We start from the raw sequence: 22,452 nt of genomic DNA, 5'->3' as shown, positions 1-22,452 counted from the left end.
ATAAATTAATATGGTGTTAGAAAACAAAAGCCTTCTGAATTAGATATCTCCTATTAGAAAATCCCCCCCTCTCTCGCAAAACCCACCCCGAATAAAAATGTGGAATCATAAAATAAAAGCATCATAAATGATCAAATTTGATTTGAGAAATAAAACCCCGAAAATAAATGAATAAGGTGTTAAGAAAATTAAAACCCCCCGAAATACAGTAAATGAATATGGTGTTAAATAAATAAAAGCCCCTGGAAATAAATGAACATGGTGTTAAAAACAAAAGCCTTCTGAAGTAGATATGTGGTATTGGAAAATCCCCCCTCTCTCGCAAAACCCATCCCCGAATAAAAAACTGTCTAAAATTGATAAATGTGGAATCATAAAATAAAAGTGTCATAAATGATCAAATTTGATTTGAGAAAATAAAAAACCCCGGGAATAAATGAATAAGGTGTTAAGAAAATAAAAGCCCCCTGAAATAAATTAATATGGTGTTAAGAAAATAAAAGCCTAGTGAGATGAAGCCATGTGGGAACAGAAAATAAAAGTTGTCTAAAAAAAAAAACTGGATATGGTTTTATTAATTAGGGAAAAAAAATATTTTAGGACTGATTTTTTTTATTTTTTTAGTCTAGATCGGCATCAGACATTTTTGTGAGCCTACAGATGAGTCTCCTTCAGTATAAACGTGTTGAAAGTGGCGCGATCAGTGTGCAAATGTTTCACACTTTCGCTGACTGCAGAATCAAACGCCAATGAAACCAAGCGGAGAGGAACACGTCCGCATGGGACTTCATTTATGACATTGCGGTAAAGTGTGTGAATAAGTGGATGAGTCCATGCAGGCAGTGCGATCACACACTTTCCGGGTGTGGGAATAAGTGCAGGGTGTGTACTACTCACTGTAGGAGCATCCAAACACCTCCACTCTCAGGCCCATCCAACCGCTGGGGTTCCAGTCCACGGGGACGAAGCGCAGGAACCGCGTCCTCAGCGGATGGGACAACTTGTTTTGGACCACGGACTCTGAATTGACGTTCCCAGCAAATCTCTGCAGGACCACAGAGGACAAAGTGTGCGTGATAAAGCAGAACAGGGCTGGTGCGTTGATTCATGATGTGAGCGGCGAGCAGAGACGTCTGTCTGCCGGCTGAATACATTAAACATAAACAGTATGAAAATGTGGATCCTTCAGCGGCCCAGACAACAACAGAGTGCTGACAGAGTGAAAGCAAGGCCAGTATCTTCCTCCCCTCCTTGAATACACTATTTGATGTAAAGTGATAAGAATCACGATGTGGTGTAGAAATATGAGACTATCCCTTCTAACAGCTGCATGTGAGACGGAGGAGAAATGACCGCCGAGGCGGCCTGGGGCCAAATGAGGGCTATCATATTGTGTTTTTCTCCCTGCAGTGCTAAAAGGCAGAAAAACCTCGGCACACAACTGCGAGACATCATTCTTCTTTTCCTATTCCACCCTTTCCCTGGACTTACAGTCTGCACCAGACACTGCCAGAGGACATAAACATAGGAAGAGTGAGAGATGGAGGCCGAAGCAGAGGAAAAAATGACTGATCACGAGCGCCACCATAACCGATTCTGGCCGGGTGACATGTCTAATCAATAAGTAAGAGAGAGAACCCGAATGACAGATCTATGACAGGCCAGCTCCGGGCTTTTTTGACTACTTCAACACAGCTGGACATGGAAGAAGAAAAAAAAAAAATCAATGCTTTTGGTAACAGCAGAACACAACGAACAGCAGCAGAAAAGGAGCGTCCAAAGCTGGTGGAGCTCTGCGGAACAGAGGCATCATTAAATACACCGGGAGCAGGCTTGGTGCTACATAATCAAAGCAGGAGTGAGAGTGTTGAGGCTGATTTATGCCACCACTTTCCCCATTTTAAGTCATTCACCAAGTGGAGCCTGCTGGCGGAGGCTTACAACAGGACGAGCTGGCCTTATTAAAACATGCACAATACGTCACATCAGCAGTGGAGGGATTAACTAATGGTGCCGGGGTTTACTCATGTGGTTAAAGCACACACATTACTTCATGGAACATTCAACAGGCAGAGATGTTTGCCATTGAGCTGCATGATGTATGTTGGAGTTTCCAGCCGGAAAAATCAAATATTTCCAGGAGGAACTACACTGAGCTGCATGTTACGCTTATAGCATTCATTTCATATCTGGATCATGACGTAAAGCCTTCGGAAACAGTTCACAAACACTGCTGCAGGGAAACGTAGGTCGACCTATAGACAAGGAAGATCTCTGAAGCCGGGTGATGAATCATGTGCTGCTGGTGAGGAACCCTTGGTCCCTGCGTTTCCCTACAACCACATCAGGAAAATGACACTGAAACACGATCCCAGTGGAGACGTACAGTCCAGGGATTACCATGACTTGGGCTGCTGCCTCGCAGCCTGGACCACCTGCCATCATTGAGGGACTCGACAGGAAGCCACCAACAAGAGAGCTGTCGGTTGAAAAAATGGAAATGATTGAAAAAAAAAAAGGTGTTGGTTGGTCCCAGTCAGCTGTGTCAAACAAACCAGATGTTGTAAAAGGGAAACTTCCATGTAGGCGCCAAAATACACAACAAAGTTTAGGTAAGAAACAGTTATTACTGAACTGTAAGAAATTTAGGAAGCAAAGAGCATTCAAACATTTCTTCAGGAAAGTTATATCATCTCAGTGACGTGGCCAGAAAATGGCCCGGAAATAAAATAGAAAATAGAGCCGATCAATGAACGATGAATGAACGATCCATGAACAATTATTTTGCGCTTAGTCCCCAGATTTCAGTCAAGGTTTGTTGTGTAAATAATATCAATCATGTCATGTAATCATATAAAGGAACTTAATTCTCTCCTAAAGAAATATTTCAAAGTGTAAATTAGCAAAAATGAGGAAATAATGTTTGAAAGAGGTCACATGTTAGTTTTAAATGAAGAATTATAATCTTAAACAGTAGAAAAATAACTTTGCATCATATGCAAAGTAGAAAATAACGTATCTTCTTACAGACACAATAACATTAAATCGTGGCACGTTAAAAGTAAGCAATGCCGCATCTCCTGTAAACAAACATACAGTACATGCAATTCCGACCAGAATGCACAACGAGCGCCGGCAGATAATCCATGGACAGCATGTGCTCACCGTGATTACGTCTCTGGTGTTGAAATGATTTCCTAATTTTATCTTTTTATCTACATTTTGATTTTCTGTTTGTTGCGCGTCATCTTCAGTTAATCCAAAGTCAATTTTAAAATGAATAAATACGTAAACAGAACGAAAAGGTCCATGATAAGGCTCCTCTCCGATCTGTCAGCTGCCAAACGAGACTGTTGGAACCCGGTTGATAAGGAAGTCCAGACCTTCATGGAAGCCAGAGGAGGTACAAGAGCGTCACAAGTGTTTTCATGATTCTATAAAGCTTTTTCATTCATTACCCTGCATTCACACTGAAAGCGTCACGGGCGTCATAGGCGTCTGGCTGCCATTCATTGTCTATGAAAAACGGGCGTCGAGAGGCGGCGGGCGCGGCGCGTCAATTTAAAAGTTGAAAAATCTGAACTTTATGCAAATGAGCAGCGGCGACGCCGAGGCGTCGTCCAATCACACACCAGGATTCCCGAAGCGAGAACTCTCAATGCAGATTGTACTTTCATGTAGACACAAACGTACACTGATTCACATGCGTACAGGAGCAGAGCTGTGCACTTACAAACTTATTTTATCAGGAATTAATATATTTCATCCAGCAAAATGACATTTTGCTGGTTTGACTGCCGTTTTTACCTGAACTGATCACGTGAAACACGTATCTGATGGTGAGGAACTGGATGGTCACAACGATTTTATTTGCTACATTGATCCAACGAAAAATAATTAAAACCCGTGCTTATTAATCACAAAACACAGGTTAAACATCATGACCAAATCCGCTCCGACCCGGTGTGTCAGTGATCAGCGCAGACAGATTGCAGCTTCGCCTGAATTATGGTTCTGCGTTAAATCGACGGCGTAGGTACGCGGCGCGGTGTGCGTCGCCGCGTACCCTACACCGTCGGTTCTGCGTTGGTGTGACGCAGAACCATAAATCAGCCACCGGGAGCAAGGGCTCGCTGGGTTATGTTGATCCGCGGACCAAACTTGTTAAGGAGCATCAAACTCACTCTTATCTACGCGGAAATAACGCTAAAATATAAAGAAGGCGTCCCAAAGTGTGATCTATGGTGAAATAGGAAAATTAAGATGTGTACGCTATATGTGTAGGCTGTTCCCACTGTTCCCTTCAGTTCTGCAGCTTGAAACCCCGCCCACCCCCGCCCCGCTGCAGGCACTGACGCTTTGTGTGTGAATGCACCAAGCGGCGAGATGCTGGCGTCGGGACGCCCTTGACGCTTTCAGTGTGAACGCAGGGTTACAACAATTTTAAATGACTGTTTGCTTTCAGGTAATTTTTCCCAAACCGCACGGTCCACCTGGTAAATATCTGTCATTTCTTTTGTTCTCTAGAATAAAATATAAAAAACAGCTGAATAACCACTTTCAAAGGAGTGCTGATTCTGTATTTCTCCCCGTGTGTCCAATGTCTTCTTTTTGTTATAAGAGAAAACACATTTTTCTGTTTTATGAGACAAAGTCGGATTGTTCATAAAAAAAAAAAGCGCTGACAGAAAAAAAAATGTTTATTCAAGACCGCATGCCTTCATACTTAATCACATTACTTTTTCTTGGCGTATGTACGTGTGTGTGTGATATGAGCAGCCTGTGAAACTTTTGTCGTTTGACTGCCTTCAACAAACCTCCAGTTAGGGCTGGGCGATATATCGAGATTTTAATATATATCGATATATTTTCAAACGCGATATGGTATGAGACAATATCGTTTATATCGATTTCTAAAAAAAAAAAAAAAAAAAAAATTAATGATTTTGATATAGCTTATTTTGTGACAAATTGACTTGAATGTTTTATTTGAGATTTGCACAAATGTTTTGTTATTTGCACAACTGTCAACCTCAGTGGAAAAGTCTGCCTGTTACTGTCTACATTGTATAAATTGCACAGTGTATTTTAATTTAATTGTTATGCAGGAAACGGATATTTGTTTTATTTTATTTAAGAAGCATTTTTATTCTATATATGCAGGCAGTTTATTTTATTTCATTTGTTTTATACATTTTGATATTGTGCAGACCTCTGTTAATAAAGGAACCTGTGTGACATTTGGCACAAGGCTTTGTATTAAAACTGACTGTTTTTTTAAGGGTTTGCCTCAGAAAAAAATGGAGCTAACAGAGATGCTATGTTATAATGCTTTGGGGGAAACCCCAATTATGGCACAGAAAAAATATCGAGATATATATCGTGTATCGCCATTTAGCTAGAAAATATCGAGATATGACTTTTGGTCCATATCGCCCAGCCCTACCTCCAGTACGTTGATGATCACCTGAGCTGCATGTCCTCAGGTAGACCCGTCTCCTTCGCCGGCCAACAAACCTCAAACCTACGTCAGCCCGACCCATTAGTCTTCCACTGAAATCCCACCGCGGGAGCAGCCACATCGCCAACCTGCACGGTGACGTTTGTGGGCCTCACTCGGTGGAAAATGTTGTGCCCTGGTCTCCTGTGCGCCCCAACTGGGAGAGGAAGCTTGGTCTGTGAATCGGCCCGAGGGGGCACCAGGCGTTCCGAGGAGGCCAGAGGACCGAGGTGGATCCCTATCCACAAAAACAGCCTCACCCTCAGAGTGACTTCATTATTTCTATTTATGTTGCTGTCACCGTGGAACGGTCTCCCTCCCCATTAATTAAGACTCTTTACGCTTCCTCTCCGGTGATGAGCTCCCTTGTGTCAGTTTTCCTTTTTGTTGCATACCGAGCAGGCACATACGTTTATTTTAATCAGTACACTGGGGGGAGAAATCCTGCTGCCGGCGCCAAAGACGCTACAGTATGTTCCAGAAGGTTAAACAGCCTGAAGCAACTCTGATTTAAGAGGAAGCTATAAGCACATAACCTTGCCGAGAGCGAAAATACTGTAGTGATCCCTGATTGTCTGCCTGCCTGCCCGTCTGCTGGAAGTCTCCCGATTCTCTTCATTCTCAGATATTTCTCAGCGCCTGAGCATGTGATAGAAACCATCAAGACATTTTCTTTTGGATGAAAGTTCCTTTTTTCTTCCAGGTTTCAAGATCAATCCTCCAACAAGGCTCATTGCCTCACGTCATCCTCGCAGCACCCGTCAGGGATGGACGTTGTTTTTGTTCATGAAACACTATTTTGTTGTTAGTTCACTAAAATGTTCTAGTGAAACCGTCTTAAATGTCAACATCCGCGACATCCTCCAAGTCTGCACCAATTCTCTCCCCTGTTTATAACCAGAGAGCTGTAACGGTGAGACAAAGGTATCGGCAGAGCCAGTGGTACCACCTAATGTCAGCCGGACCGTGAATCAAATCCTCTTACTCAATATTTCCCTGGCCTGTGTATTACATATGCATAGAATAGGAAGTGCTTTGTAAGCATTTATGCGAGCGGGTGAATGAGAAACGCATCGTCGGGGCAATAAAGGGCGGCTGGAAGGCGGGATCATTCACCATTTACCACAACCTGTAATGCAGCTGTCTCAAAGGAGACGCAATTGGCCAGTTTTTTCAAAAGCAGACTATCTGATTGAGGTTTTAATGAAATGTCAGACATGTTGGTTCAAATACCAGCTAACGGCCTTTTATTATTTTCTTAACTTGCAGATGTTCACAGCACGTGGTTTTATAAGATCGACCCCCTTTCCTTCCAAACACACAATCTTTTACAACTCTTGAAATCAGCGTTACAGCAAACGCAGCAAGATGTGAAGTTGAGAGGAGATGAAGCTGGATAGTCTGGATGACGGTACCCTAATTTGAGTTTGTGATGTCATAATATCACGAGATTGGTTCAATGAAAAATATATTTTAGATTGCCCAAAATAAATGTACAGAGGTGGCTGACTCTATGAGGACTGAGTTTTACTATCTTAGTAAACATATTATCCATCCATCCATCCATCCATCCATCCATCCATCCATCCATCCATCCATCCATCCATCCATCGGAGGCTGACAGGGCTGGCCCCAGCTGGCTGATGACCCTGTAGAGCCTTTATTGAGCCGCCATGGCGTAGATACGGTGACCAAAGGGAAGTTTAAACATCCCGTTAGCTCAGGCTGTTTAACGTTTCTCCAGTCTGAAGTGTTATTACCACTCGGTTAGAAGAAGAACGGAGATTAGCAGCAGAAAATGAGTCTTTAGTGCTCATGCAAACACATTTTAATCCTCATTAGATCCCCATCTACCTGAACTGTTAACATGCAAGAAAAAAAATTAATGTTTAAGTACCCCCCTTAAGGAGGAGAATTTGTTTCACACATTTATTCATTGCTGCATTAAAAAGAGATTTTTAAATCAGACTTTGCAAGGATAATGAAGGATAATATGGACTCCCTGCTGGAATTCATTCCTCTTCCCACCTTTGAATATTTGCAAAGACCGTGCAGCTAATGAACTCTGGAAGAGATTGCAAATATAGTGCAGAGATTTAGGTTAAAGCAGGATTTAAAACTGGGGCGCTGCCATTTTTTAAGTTAAGAGTTTTTTCTGAGTGTGGTACCAAGAACAGATCTGCTTGGTGTTGACAGTACCACAGGCAAAGGCAGAAAAAAAGAAGTCCTCGAAGCTTTTACAGATATAATCTCAGATTGGCTTCGCATTTAAACATTCTTCTCTCCTCCAGTTGGCTCTGATTTGGTTTTGATTCGGAGGAGGAAGAAAACACCGTCCTCGAGTTACTGGATGCGATGTCATTAATGAAGTTGTTAATGTAATTGATGAAGCTGTTTATGCCATTAAAACCTGTTGATTACCAGAGCCCCATGTGATTTGAGAGCAGAAGCCTGAGAACAGGTTGGTAAGTAAAGGGTTAATGACATTAACTGAAGTTGTTCAGTTGCCGTAGGAAACACATCACATGAGAGACGGGTTAATTTTTCTGACTAAAAAAGAAAAAAGACGTTTGGCGCTTGAGCTGGGAACTTGAAAGCCTTTTCCTTATTTTAAGCCGGCTGGCAAATGGGAGCACTTTGTTGTTCCTGTCGTTGGCCATCTGCATCAAACCGGCACGAAGTTACTCTGCTGGAGAGGTGGACGTCAGGACACAGCGGTGGTCCGGAGCAAGGGCTCCAGCTGCGTTGTTGGTTCACTGCAGATGCATAAATCTACCTGCATCAGCATTACCAAGAAGTGCTACGAGCACGGTGTGGCATATGAAACATGGTCCCACTGACGGGAGATAGGCCTAAGAAACTTACTGTCAATTTATGAAGATTGTTTTCGTCTGTTTTTTAATGCAAATATCTAATTGAATTTACAAAAAAGCATCTATGTTTAATGAAACAGACCAGATGCAGAGCAAAGCAATGTTATACCTCTACATTGCACTTTGCGTAACACTTTGCTTTCAAACCTGTAATTCAACCTTCCCCTGCCCCTGTATTACATATGCATGGAAGAAGAGGTGCTTTGTGAGTTTTTATGTGAATTGGTAAATAAGAAACACCCTGTAGGGGCTATAAAAGGGGCTGCAAGACTGGAAGAATGCTGTCAGACACCATTTACCACAACACATGTAAACCAGCTGTCCTAAAACAAGACACATGTAGCCTGTTTTCTTAAAGCAGACACAATTTCCTCAAGTCAGAATGAAATACGTATCTGATATATTTTGGTTAAAATACCACAGAGTTACAGCACAACAGCTCCTGTTTTAATGCACTCATAGCTCTTAATAGCAGCTGGTTTTAAGTGATGTGCTCAGACAAACACACACACACACACACACACACACACACACACACCCTATTGTACAGCATTTGTCTCTTTTTTTGCACTATAGGCTATAGAAGTACAGTAATCACTCGCTATAACACGGTTCACCTTTCACCGTCTCGCTGCTTCACGGATTTGCATTGTCCATTGTGTTCTGCATTCTGATTGGAAAACAGCCTCCCCGCTTCTTCACTTCCTGTGTGTCAATAACGTTTAATATGTACATATGTACATAAAACAGCCTGCCAAATTTAAGTTTGCAAATTTTCTCCAAAGCCCATAATGTCGACAAAACGTTCTGCACTGATTCTCCCGTTCAAATCCAATTACTCGGGTCGCGGTGGGGCGGTGCTGATCTCTGCAATTTGAAGCCTTGTATAATAATTGTAAAAAAAAATAAAGGTTACTACTTCACGGATTTCACCTATCACAGGTTCTTTTTGGAATGTAACCCCCGCGAAAAACGAGGGATTACTGTACAGCAAACGCAACGTGTTAAGTTGGGTGGAGATAAAGACATGGACGTCAGGTAATTCTACCGTTATTTGATTTAAACTTTCATTATTTGGGTTCAGTTCAGTTGAGCTGCATTCAGATACCGAGGTAACAAAGTCCGTTACTGTGGTATCTGACTCAATGTCACCTGGTCAACAGTAGGTTTATGTCCTGTCGGTCTGAACGATGACACGAGGTCAAGGATGTTGAGGATTATAATATACAGTTGACTTCCACTCATGATACCCTGATTGTTTTTTTAAGACCGTCAGTTGGTCTACACACAATCTTATCTTTCAGTGCATCACAAATATCACCCACAGTTTTTCCATACTTCACACAAAATACCTGGGGTTATTTCTCTTAATAACTGTTATTTTCCCATGTCTGTACCTCAACAGCGACAGGGAACTGAGCATACCTTGATATATTCTATCCACGACAGTGAAAACTGACAACAATACAGCTATACATGAACTATGTTAACTCACTGACAACTTCACTCGTTCTGCAGTTTCTCTCCTTCATTACAGCAGCCGTGTTGCGTTTCATGTGCTCGTATTTATTATATGGTGTCCACTAATATGTGAAGGAACATCACTTCTGTTCAATATGCGTTGCCATGGTGAATCTTCATTGATAGTGGCTTTTGTAGTGGCGGTAACTCCTGTTCTCAAACCCAAAACTCAGATTTTCTGACCTCGGTTTGTTGAACCTGAAACAGGCCCCTGCTGTCATGGGATGTCACTGTTTTTTTTACTTTGTTATTTTCATGCTGTTGTGATTTTTTGCTCTTTTCTACTTTGTGCATACATTTGACGACCAAACGATGGATGAAACCAAGTTTCTAATAGGGGTGTAACAATATATCGTGCCACGAAATTTTGCGATACAAAAACGTCACGAAACGTGTCGTGGAGGTGACAAAGTGTATCACGATATTGGGTTATTATTAATACTAATCTATTCTATGTTGACTAGAAACGCGCATCCGACCGCGACCGTGGGGACCAAAATCTTACTCCGCTCAGAAGAAACTAGTCCCATTTTGCGGTCCTGTTTTGAACTCTGAACTTTTACTTATGTAAGGGTGGTGTAGAGTTAAGCCTTACCTTATTAAATTAAACCTTTTTGGGGTCGTGAGTAGGATAAACACGGGACAACTTCTGCTGAGTTCCAGTGTACTTTAAGGTCCCTCAACAGTGTAGGATTTTAGAACATCAACACAGCACCTAGTGCCGTACTGTAGCGTATCACTCCGCCCAATCTAAAACAGACTAACAACTACAGATAAACTGACTAGTGTCATTATAGTCCATGATTTACAGAATATAAAGAATATATTTATAAAATAATGAACCCTGAATTACCAAAATAACCTTAACAAAAATAATCTCCTCTTACACTTATAAGGTGAGCATGAATCAATCTTTTTTATGATGTAAAATTGTATGTATTTATTTACTTTTATTTATTTATTTAATTTTAGTTGTTAAATTTCTGGAAAAGAAAAAAGTCAAATCATATATGAGAGAAACTATTCAGTTTGTGGCAAAATATTTGTACTTGTATGAAACTGAAGATGGATAATGCAAACCGGACATTTACTTTTAGTTCAGTTTGTGGAAAATGGTTGGCCTGGCTTTCTTTTTAAAACTTAAACAGTTATAAAGCATTACAAACAATAGGGCAAACGCACAGCATGTTTTTGTATTTTGTGTCTTTCAAATAAAAGACCATTTTTTCCAGTCATATGTTCCTCATTCAAGGTTGTTAAAAAAATACTGCTATAATATCGTATCGTTATCGTGACCTCAATATCGTGTATCGTACCGTATCGTGAGATTAGTGTATCGTTACACCCCTAGTTTCTAACTGATTTTAGAGCAATAAATATGTAAGACGGAGCAGGCTTTGGAAGATATAAAAGAAATGCATTGGTACCCACAAAGCTAAAACTCACTCCCACAGCCCCACCCGTCACCATCAACGACATGAACGTGGGCCTGTTGAGATGACACTTACAAATCACATCACCTGCGATACCTGTCAGAACTGCTAATTGGTGCAGCAAAAACAGCAGCTCCATGCTCCTGATTGTGTGAACATGTCGGAGATGTGAGATACACGACTCAAGCAAAATTATAAATTAGTACAATTATCACACCAAAGACGAGGTCAAGCTAGGAGTTGGGCAGTAGAAAGTAAATTTTTTCAGCTTCCTCCTCCTCCATTGCTTGCTCAGTTGAGTCGAAGTTTTTTTAACCACTTGCTGCGTGTTTGTGAACCACAAAGCACCAACAGCCCCCAGCGCAGTGGTGGCTGCTGCTGCTGCAGAATCTACAAAACTGAAATTATGCATATTTTCTAAAATTATATGTTTTTTATTACTATTCATTCTTGCTTTTCCTTCTTTTATAGGTTTATTCTTTACCATTCAGTAACAGGTGAAACAGATTAGAGGTATTATAGAGCAGTTAAATATCCCTCCAGAGCAGCAGACGAACTAAAAACAGAAATAAGTGTCTTCAGTTACACTTTGGATGATGTTCTTTCCTTCGCCAACAGTCTCTCTTCATAGTTAACCTTAAATGCATGTTTTGTTTGTAATAGTAGAAATAAAGAGAATATGATGAATGTGTCGTTGCGTATAACACAACATTGTCAGAAACTGGCAGCTTGGAGCCAGATCAATGTTAAAGCTTTACAGATTATCAGAGAAATAAAGGTTGAAAGTAATAAAACAACAGGTATTAAGAAGCCAGTGGGGAGACTCATCCTGAGGCAGCTCCGCACACTCTTCAGATACTCGCTGGACCCCCTGCAGTTCACGTTCCAGAGCCACGCTGGAGTCGTCTTCCTGCTACACAGAGCTCATTCCCACCTGGGGGAGGCAGGCAGCGCTGTGATGGTGCCGTTCTTTGACTTCTCCGGGGCGTTCAGCACCACCGAGTGTAAGCGATAAGCTACTGGACTTGAAGGTCCAAAGCCATCACCTATCACTAGGGTTGCCACCCGTCCCGTAAAATACGGAATTGTCCTTTATTTGAGAAAAAAATGTTGCGTCCCGTATTGAACTAATACGGGACACGATTTGTACCGTATTTTCATTAACTTTTACACCATATTCTAGTTGAATTATTGAAATAAATTAACTTTTACACCATATTCTAGTTGAATTATTGAAATAAGTTAACTTTTACACCATATTCTAGTTGAATTATTGAAATAAGTTAACTTTTACACCATATTCTAGTTGTATTATTGAAATAAATTAACTTTTACACCATATTCTAGTTGAATTATTGAAATAAGTTAACTTTTACACCATATTCTAGTTGAATTATTGAAATAAATTAACTTTTACACCATATTCTAGTTGAATTATTGAAATAAATTAACTTTTACACCATATTCTAGTTGAATTATTGAAATAAGTTAACTTTTACACCATATTCTAGTTGAATTATTGAAATAAATTAACTTTTACACCATATTCTAGTTGAATTATTGAAATAAGTTAACTTTTACACCATATTCTAGTTGAATTATTGAAATAAATGAACTTTTACACCATATTCTTCACCTGTAACTATATTATACATCTTGGCTGATGTGGACATACATAGCATAGGAGGCTATTTCAGTTGGTAGTATGGTTGTCTGTCTGTACAGTCATGCAAGTTCAATGCTATTAAAGCACTTTAAATCAAAGCATTTTGTTTTTTCATATAAAATAAACAAATTTTTATTCAGTTTAGAGGTTTTGGGGCTTTTTTTTGGCTCCTGCGCTGCTGAAATCAGGGCGTCCCTTATTTCTATTTCTGAAAGGTGGCAACCCTACCTATCACCATCATTGAGAAGAGGACATTGTGGACTACTAAGAGTACCTGGGTGTCCACATAGACCAGGGGTCACCAATCCTGGTCCTCGAGGGCCGGTGTCCTGCATGTTTTACATGTTTCCCTGCAACATTGTGTGGCAGGTCGGGTGTTGCTCTGCTCCACCCCCTCCCACTCAATCGGCATCACCGGTGCTTGATTGCACAATGGCATCACCTGTTTAATCACTGCGCTCCTGCGGGGCGCATTCTCTCCCTGGCGTTGACCTGGAAAGGCCCCGTGTCGGCGTGCTCCGGTTGTTTGGCGTGCTCTGTTCGCTTGGTGTTGGCGTGATTATTGTGTGGTCGTTCGCAAGGTAAGTGTGGGTGTGTCAACGTTGTGCAACGTTATGGCACATTATGGCGTAACAACCGCCGTGATTGTGTTATTCTCAGTGTTGGCCGTGTCAGTTGGGTTGCAGCTGGAGGAAGTGTGGTGTCCCCTCTCTGCTGTTTTGCAGACTGGGACTGGATCGTGAGTGTTAAAGCTCTCTTTATCAGTAAGCATGCTCTTTTTTATTAATCTTTGTTGGCTATAGTAGCCCTATGCTAACAGCTGTTGCCCTCTGCTCTGTCCTGCTGTAGCTGCGGAATCTGCAGTGGTTTTGTCTCTCCTCCTGCGCTCTGAGGATGCACTACACAGCTTATTGCTGACCATCACGGCCATTCAAGTTAAACCTCCGCGGCCTCCAGCCTTGGTGCAGCCGCTCCGTTTTTTAACTCTGTCTTCCACGCCATTGTTTGTTTCTGGTTGCGGCTCTCCACGCAGCATCAGACTGAAGCCCCACCACAATTGTTGTGTTGTTTCTTTGTTTGTTGGTTTATTGGTTTATTTATTTTGTTTATTTTTGGTTAATTATTCACTTGCTTTCCGGTTCCTCCTTGGGCCAGCTGTTTAAAGCATTTTTCTTTCTGTTTATTTATTTTCTTTTTTTTGAGTCGCATTTGGTTATTTTGTTTTATTTTGGTTACATTTCTGATTTTGTTTATTGAGCTACGGGTAGCCACTCATAGCTGAGTTATTATTTAAGTAAATTTAAGTATTTGTATTTACTTTAAAACAATTAATTTGTATTCTTTATGTTGGACAACTTCCCCCTCTGCATACTACTCGCCACAATTGCACCGTGATAAAAGTGACTGTGTCGTTAACAGAATTGTGCAGACCTTGATGACATGGTGATGACGATGATTAATTAGAATCAGGTGTGTTAAAGCAGAGAAAACTCTAAAATATGCAGGACACCGGCCCTCGAGGACCAGGATTGGTGACCCCTGACATAGACCATCAACTGGACTGGGCCGTAAACACAGACGCTGCGTCAGGGTCAGAGCCGACCGTACCTCCTCAGAAGGCTCAGATCCTTCAACGTCTGCAGAAACATGCTGCAGATGTTCTACCACTCGTGGTCTCCAGCGTCATCTTCCACGCTGTTGTGTTCCAACAGACGCAATAAGCTCATCGGGAGAGCTGGCTATGTCCTGGGTGTTGAGCTGGAGGCTGTGGTGGGGGAGTCAGAGCGGAGGATGCTGTCACTCCCTGCACGCCACACTGACTACCTGTCAGAGCACCTTCAGTCGCAGGCCGAGCTCATCAAGGTGCACCACAGAACGCTAAACTCTATAACTCCTCCCCCTTCTGCAGGAGGGGTACATCATTAATGGATTTATTCAATTTCATGTACAATATTATAGGACTATCGATATCATCATCATCACTGTTAAGTGCAATTCTTTTATTTTGTAAGCGCTATTCTCCACGTTCACTCAGACACTGAACACACATTTTGGTAGTTTTCCAATTTGATTTAGATTTTCATCTCCTTTCTCTAATTGTGTATATCTTCTTGACCTTGTTTTTTTTCCTGCTCTGGTTCAACAATCTCCCCAGGTATTAATAAAGTTGATCTTATCTTAAATAAACCCTCAGAATTTATTCAATGTGCATTTTTCCTGTAACGTTTCTTGCCGGCTTGATTTGCTGTAACAGAGATACTCTCGGAGTAGGAACAACCAGAAGAACAAGCTCTCTTCTTTAGAGCAGCAGAAACCTTATCACTCTGCCAGTTCTGCAGCGTGGACGCATTTGGTTTAAGTCCTCGCTGCGAGACACAAAGTCAACAGCTGAAAAAACCTTTCCACTGTTCAGCTGAGAACTGGGAGCACATATTTATTTATTTATTTATTTATTACGGATGACTATTCTTCCTGGTGTCCAACATTGCACACATAAAACAATAAAATACAATCCTTACAATTAAAACACAATCCTTACAATTAAAACGTAACAGCAGATGTCAAGGTAAATAACATCAGAGGACGACAACTTTCAACAGAACCACATTCCTAAAAACGTTCAAAGCTCCGACTTCTCACCAAGGAGAAGGTGTGGACATTCATGTTCCTCGGAAGATGGATCTTCACCTTTTATCATTTTAATGTAATAAAGCAAATCGGAATCACACTGGAGGCTTTTAGTGAAGCGTTCAAACTGCATCTGCAGATAAATGCTGGAGATGTTGTCAACGAGCAGTCAGTGTCTCCACTCAGCATATAAACTGTCCAGTAGTCCTTTAAGCTACTGACTACAGGGAAACATTTACAGTAATTACTTTAACAATTCATTTTATCTGTAGTCAGGTCCTCTCTCATGGTTGACCGGTGCCTGACCAGGTTACGTCTGTCTCTGCAAACCTCAACTTTAGACCCCGCTGTCCTAAATGTCTCCCCAACACCAAACGTTCAGCGTACAGAAAATAAACTATTTATGGATGAAAAGCCTTTTTTTCATATCTCTCTCTCTCTCTCTCTCCAAAAATTACTTTTTGGAACTGTGTTAAATGAGAATCATGTTGACAGAATATTTTTTTACATCAGGGTTCTGACCAAGGTGCCTGCCTTTTCTGCATATACGTACAGGTTACACAGGTAGGGCTAGGCGATACGGCCAAAAAATAAAATAGCTGATGTTTTACAGCAGATCCAATTTTGCATTTTAATTTATGTTTTTTTTTAATTAGATTATTTAAAAATAAGATGCTAGAATAAATTAGCCATGCTAATGAACTTTACAAACCTCCATGTAAGATGCTAGGATAAATCAGGGATTATGGAACAATGGAAGCACAAATTCAATCAATTTACATTTTTAAGTATAGCCAAAGATCATACATTTTAATTAAAATCGATAAACCACATTTTTGTCCCAGCCCCATCCAAAAGCACCATAATCCTCAAAAATTAGTTTCCCTTTTTTACATAGATGACACAGCTTTATTCCTCCACCATCAGCAAGTAAGAGGAGTAAAAAAAACTCCCCTGGAGGGTGAGCTTTGCATGCAGCTGTTAGATCCTGGTCTCCCGCTGAGAGCAGTAAATCAGGAGTCAACTTATTTAAGAAGATGCCACGTGGGATTCAGTCCTGTCATTTCTGAGAATTCTAATCAAATTCAATTAACCATCCAGCTTTGTTTTGGAGAAACTCTAACGCCCCATCCAGCCTGTCATTCATGGATTCATCAGATCTTGTCAACACTGCACACAAGTCACATAAAACCGTACAGCTGTCAAGACTTCTCAGAGCTGAAATGAACCCCAGATTTGAGAGGTTTAACCCAGACCTTCTGTGAGCTTTACAACTTAAGATCTTAACTATTCCAGACTGTGCTGTCTCTTAGCACATCACATATCTTGATTCCTTCTGCAGCTGGAGACCTGACAGTAGATCACCACTGAGATTCAAAGATCAGGACCAGAAATTATGGGGGGGGCAGGCACCTAATGTCAAAGCCATGTCAATCTGGCGTACGCCTCACAAAGAGATCAGGCAGGAAAAGTCCGCTTTTAAATTATTTTGAATAAATAAAAGTAAAGGATGGTTTTATTTTAGTTTATGTGCAGCGTCAATGTACAATAAAAGTGATGTGAATGTACTTTGACAAAGTAACAGTTACAGTTCAGTAGAGTACATTCTTTTTTTTTGTCTGCATAAATATTAATGGTTTATACCAAGTTGGTAAAAACCTAAAGCATACTTAAACAATTTTTTTTATATATATATATATATATATATATATATATATATATATGTGTGTATTTATTTACGTTTTAATATATATAAATACATGCACACAAGCCTTTGAAATCTGCAATAGAGAAAATAAACAAAGAATGAACAGACACAAGAACAGGCAGAGAAAAAAAACAGCAACCATTCCAGCTCTCTGAAACTGAATCAAAATTAGGCTTCTGCAATTATCTGTCCCCCAAAACTTTTGGGTGAGTATGCAGGTGAGTGAGCAGGTGTGTATGTCTGTGTAACTGTGTGTGTGCAAAGTGAAAACAAGGCTTTACCCCAGGCCACCCACAACCCCACCAGCAAGCCCCCCCGCCCCCCCTGCTGCTACTCTACATCTTCTCGAGAGGCAGAACTTTGGACCTTATCTCCGAGGAAGAAATGGGATTTAAACAACCCATCAGGTGTTGGAACTGAAACAATTTGCCATTTCACAGAAAATATCAGCTCATTTTGAATTTGATAGCAGCCACAGATCTAAAAAAAGTTGTAACAGGGTGACGTTTACCGTTAATGTAGCATCCTCTCTGTTTTTAACATCTCTCGCGAGGAGACCAGTCGCTGCAGTTGTAGGAGGAAAGTTGCACCACTTTTGTCTGGTGCAGGATTCCAGCCGCCAACAGTTCCCTGGCGGTTTCAGCAGCCGACCTCTTCCCCTGCACAGCCACGCTCCCATTTCAAATTTTGGCCATTTAAGATGAGCTTTGGTCCGGAGGAGACCGCAGCGTTTCTGGACGGTGTCCACATCTTCTGTGCACGACATAGCCGTATTTGTGGATTACAGGGTGAACCGTGGTCAGGGATCTCTGGACGGGGTCCTGAGTCCACACAGTGATTTCCAGTAGAGAATCATGTCTATTTTTAATGCAGCCCTGCCTCAGGGCCTGAAGATCAGGAGCATCCAGTTTTGGCCTTCAACCTCGTCTCGTGCACACAGAGATTCCTCCTGAGTCTCTGGATATTTGGTGATGTTGTACACTGGAGATGATGGGACTCTACCTCACAATTCTATGTTGAGGAAACTTTTCCTGAAAAAGATGATTGGTGAGTCTCTGCTCATCTCAACTTCTGAGAGGCTCTGCCTCTCTGAAAAGCTATTTTCATAGCCAGGCATGTTACTGATATGTTGATAATTAATCTCATCAGTTGTTTCTGATTTGTGTCGTTTAAGCTTATTTCCATGAAATAGAAAATTTTTGTTTTTGCTCTTTTGTAAGCAAAACATGGATCATGGACGGGATTTGTAAATTGTATTCTGTTTTTATTTGTATTAAAGACAACATCCCAATGTTTTTGAGATGGGGTTGGACTTCTTATTATAGGTAGTAGTCTTAGAAGTATATTTTAATTCAGACTTGATACATATTTCCTTGACAACATACAGCTAAAACATCTGCATTTCTTGATCTTTCCGTCTGCAGGAGGCTTGTTAGCAGCATGGAGCAGTATTTTTATTACACATTTCATGGAGCTGATTTGGCTCGGCTTCACTTGCGAGCTCGCAGTGATGTCAGCAGCTGCTGCGCTCTCATTAGCTCCCCTCAGCTCAGTTTCTGACAGTCAGCCATTACCTTTGAGCTCCCGGACGGATGTGAGCTCTGCCAGGAGGTCTTGGTGAGAACTGAATTGAGCTCCGGTATGAGTTTCATTAGAGACGGCAGACAAACCCACTGCAAATCACTGCCAATCATCTCACACGTGAAGAAGAGCGGGGCGTGTCGGTATAAACGGACATTTTATGCTGTGAGTGTGAAGACTGGTCACGTCTCTTGTGCATTTGTGTGAGCCCGCTACGGCTTTGCATGGCTAGATGAGTGCAGTCTGAATTATCATTTGAAAGAGAGGCACCATCTCTGATGAGCTAGTTACAAAGCCTGATAGCTGCAGGTCAGATCGCTGATGTTTACACACACCGCCTCATCTTGTCTCTGCAGAGCAACTTCATTTCCTCTTTCAGAAATAATGATGTGAGACGTGACAGCACAAGGAAGAATCTGTGAGCTGTTCATCACAGTCTTCCATCAGATATATCACCCCCTAACACTAGCAGCCTCACCACCAGTATATTTCATATTACTTCTGAAGGACTGCAGTCTTCTTCCTCAGTTTGGACATTGATTAACTTCGGACTTATTCCATCTTGTTCTTGCTCCGATCAATAAATCCATCTGATGAGCCAAACATTTGCCACAGTTTCACAGTCAAAACAAATGTTGGCTGTCAGTATCGTCACAGTCAGAAGCCGCGTAAAGTTCCCGTATTACCAGAGGTGGACAGAGTACTCGACCCCAGTACTTGAGTAAGAGTACAAATACTACTGTTCAAAATTTACTCCGTTACAAGTAAAAGTAGCTCAGTCAAAATATTACTCGAGTAAGAGTAAAAAAGTACTTGCTTTTTAAAGGTACTTAAGTATCCAAAAGTAAATGCTTTTAAATTTACTTTAAGTAAAAGTAAGAGTAAGAGTAAATTTCTTATTTTCCACATCAGTAAATTACTATATTTTTCTAAATTAATTGTTGCAGCTCTGTCTTGACTTGTTGCGGCTCTGTCTTGACAAACGCAGGCTACTTTGGCGGTATCGTTTTGAGGAGGCTTGACGTATTTCCACTTTACGTACATCCCAGTGGAGAGCGTGCACTGTGATAGGTCTCCTCCTTTGACAAAAACAGCTTGTGTCCAATAGGATTTTAGGGAAGAAGAAAAAAGAGCAGACCTGAAAGTAACGAGTACTTTTCAGCCTTCCTAGAAATTTACTCGAGTAAAAGTAAAAATATTTGTCTTGGAAATGTATTCAAGTAAGAGTAATAAGTACCAAAGAAATCTAATACTCAAGTAAAGTACAAATCCTCTGGATATGTACTTAAGTACAGTACTCAAGTAAATTTACTCCGTTACTGTCCACCACTGCGTATTACACCAACTATTTTTGGCCAAATGTGCCCAGAATTGATCTTTTAGGTGTCAACGCAAAAAACGGCTCACAAATCGCTCAGGCCACGCTGCTGTCCTTCAGAGTCCTGTCCACATGAGCTACTGATGTATCTGTAGCTTTAAATCTGAACAGACTTCCACTGACCACACCCCTTTCTTGAGGAAGTCAGTAATTTACATGTAAATACAAATCTGCCCCGTAAAACATTATCTTCTGATTTGCCTCTAGAGGTTCAGCATATACACGCCTTTCCAAAACGTCACGCTAATATTTTACCTTTAGCTCTGATCACGGCCCACTTTGGTATCGTGTATAATCTTGTGACTTTTTCTCAGTTCAAGTTTGACAGAAGACCCAATTTAAAGGCTATGAAGCTTTCACATTTACACGTCACAAATGTGCATTGATATATATATATATACTGCAAATATGCATTTTTATTACTTTATGCATATTTCTTCTTGTACCGCTTTTGCACTGTCGGACAGAGAAATGACATTTCAACTTTTCTTTGTGCTGCTTGGAACTCATGGCAGAATTGACATTTCATTTGAATTGGAAACCAACTTTTTCCAGCCAGTTCCAGCCACCGAGCTGCAAAAACACTCAACTTTCAATGCCGCTGCTGGTTAAGCTGGTTAAGCTGGTTAAGCTGGTTCAGATCCTTCTTAACTGAGAGGAGTTTTTGGCTACGTTCACACTGGAGCTCAGTTCCGGTATTTTGCTTCATGTCGGATTTCTTAATGACAGTCTGAACGGCAAATCCGATTTTTTTCACGGTCAAGTTGCATTTCATCCGTCTTTGACATCAAAGGAGATGAGTGTTTTGTCTTAAAAGTCTAGAGGAGAGGCGCTGACAGATATATTCAAAGTCTTCCTCAACATTCTGAAATTATGGATGAACTCTGCGTCAGGGAAGACCCCCACGCCGCGATCTCATCCCTCCTGATTCCGACTCTGCATCCATACATACCTCTATACAGAGTTAGCAACCACTGCTGCACAACAGTCCATCGTTAAAATTTGTGCTCTCCTCTTTCCTTCTTCAGTTGGGCATCATTTTGTTGGTTTCAACTGTGCAAGTACTTCTAAATTGCTGGACAAACATGTGGAGCATCCAGATTTTCTTCTGGAAACACTCCAGAGCCATGTAGGCTACCAGTAACACTGACAAAATGTCATGAAAGTCGCATTAAAATTATCATGTGAACGACCACACAAAAAAATCGGATTTCGGTGAAAAATTTAATTTGAGCATTAAGACCTGCAGTGTGAACGTAGCCTTTGTGTCCATTTTGGAGCTGCAGAGTGCTCCAGAGCACCTCACATGCGGAGTGCCTCAGGGTTAAGTACTCCACCCTCTTCCTTTTTCGTTATACTTGCTTCCACTTGGATCAGTTCTCTGAAAACATGGAATTTCATTCCACTTTTACGCTGATGACAGCCAAATTTATATTCCACGGAATCATGAAAAAGCTTACTCTGCTAAATAATTGATAGAGTGCATAGATGAACTGAAGGCCTGGATGTCACTTAATAGCTTATACTTTATTTAAGATAAGACTGAGGTCATGTTATTTGGGCCTAGTGATGCCTGTAAGGTGCATGTCCACTTGGGTTTTTTAAGCAAACATTTGAAACCTACTGCAACAAGCCTGGGTGTAAAACTGGACATCAACTCTACCTTCACATGTTAGTTCAGTGATCAAGTCCAGCTTTTCTTGCTGGCCTTTGATGAGTACAGACCTAACTGGTTGGCATCTCTGGCTGTCGCACCTCCTCCAGTGCACTTTGAGGTCAGCTGCAGGGTCGTCAGCTGGTGCCACCGTTCACTGGTGTTTCGCCCCCAGGACATCTCACGGTGGGGGGGCAGTGGCTATGCAGGGTCGTCTCCCTGCGCCACTCCTTGCAACTGACCTCACTGGGGTGTCCCAAGTGTTGTCCCTCCTCCTTAGCCACATCCAGAAACTGGCCTTCTCGGCCTCCTGTGCCAACTCTTTGATGGCCCTCCTCAGACCAGAACCGGTCATTCCCGCAGCACGGAGGAGCCGGGTCGCCGACCCTCCCACGAAGCCCCTGCATCCGACCTCCACGGGGAAGCCACGGTTAAGCCTTCTCTTTCCTGTCACGTTGAGATTTTAATCCATGCTTTTATTACAACACGTTTAGATCATTGTCATGCACT

The 22,452-nt window shown here is 41.5% G+C and overlaps 1 protein-coding gene across 1 annotated transcript in view; it reads right to left on the bottom strand.

Annotated features, from left to right (window-relative positions):
- LOC133446186 (contactin-associated protein-like 5) overlaps window positions 1–22,452 on the bottom strand; it is a 202,295-nt gene that overhangs the window by 136,417 nt on the left and 43,426 nt on the right. Inside the window, exon 4 of the mRNA XM_061724108.1 lies at window positions 898–1,045. Within this exon, the coding sequence (XP_061580092.1) occupies window positions 898–1,045 (148 nt within the window). The remainder of the gene's footprint in view (window positions 1–897; window positions 1,046–22,452) is intronic.

Source organism: Cololabis saira, chromosome 6 (genome assembly GCF_033807715.1).
Source record: "Cololabis saira isolate AMF1-May2022 chromosome 6, fColSai1.1, whole genome shotgun sequence".
NCBI lineage: Eukaryota > Metazoa > Chordata > Actinopteri > Beloniformes > Belonidae > Cololabis > Cololabis saira.
The sequence above is the reverse complement of the archived record's forward strand: the minus strand, read 5'-3'. Positions and strand labels throughout refer to the sequence as shown.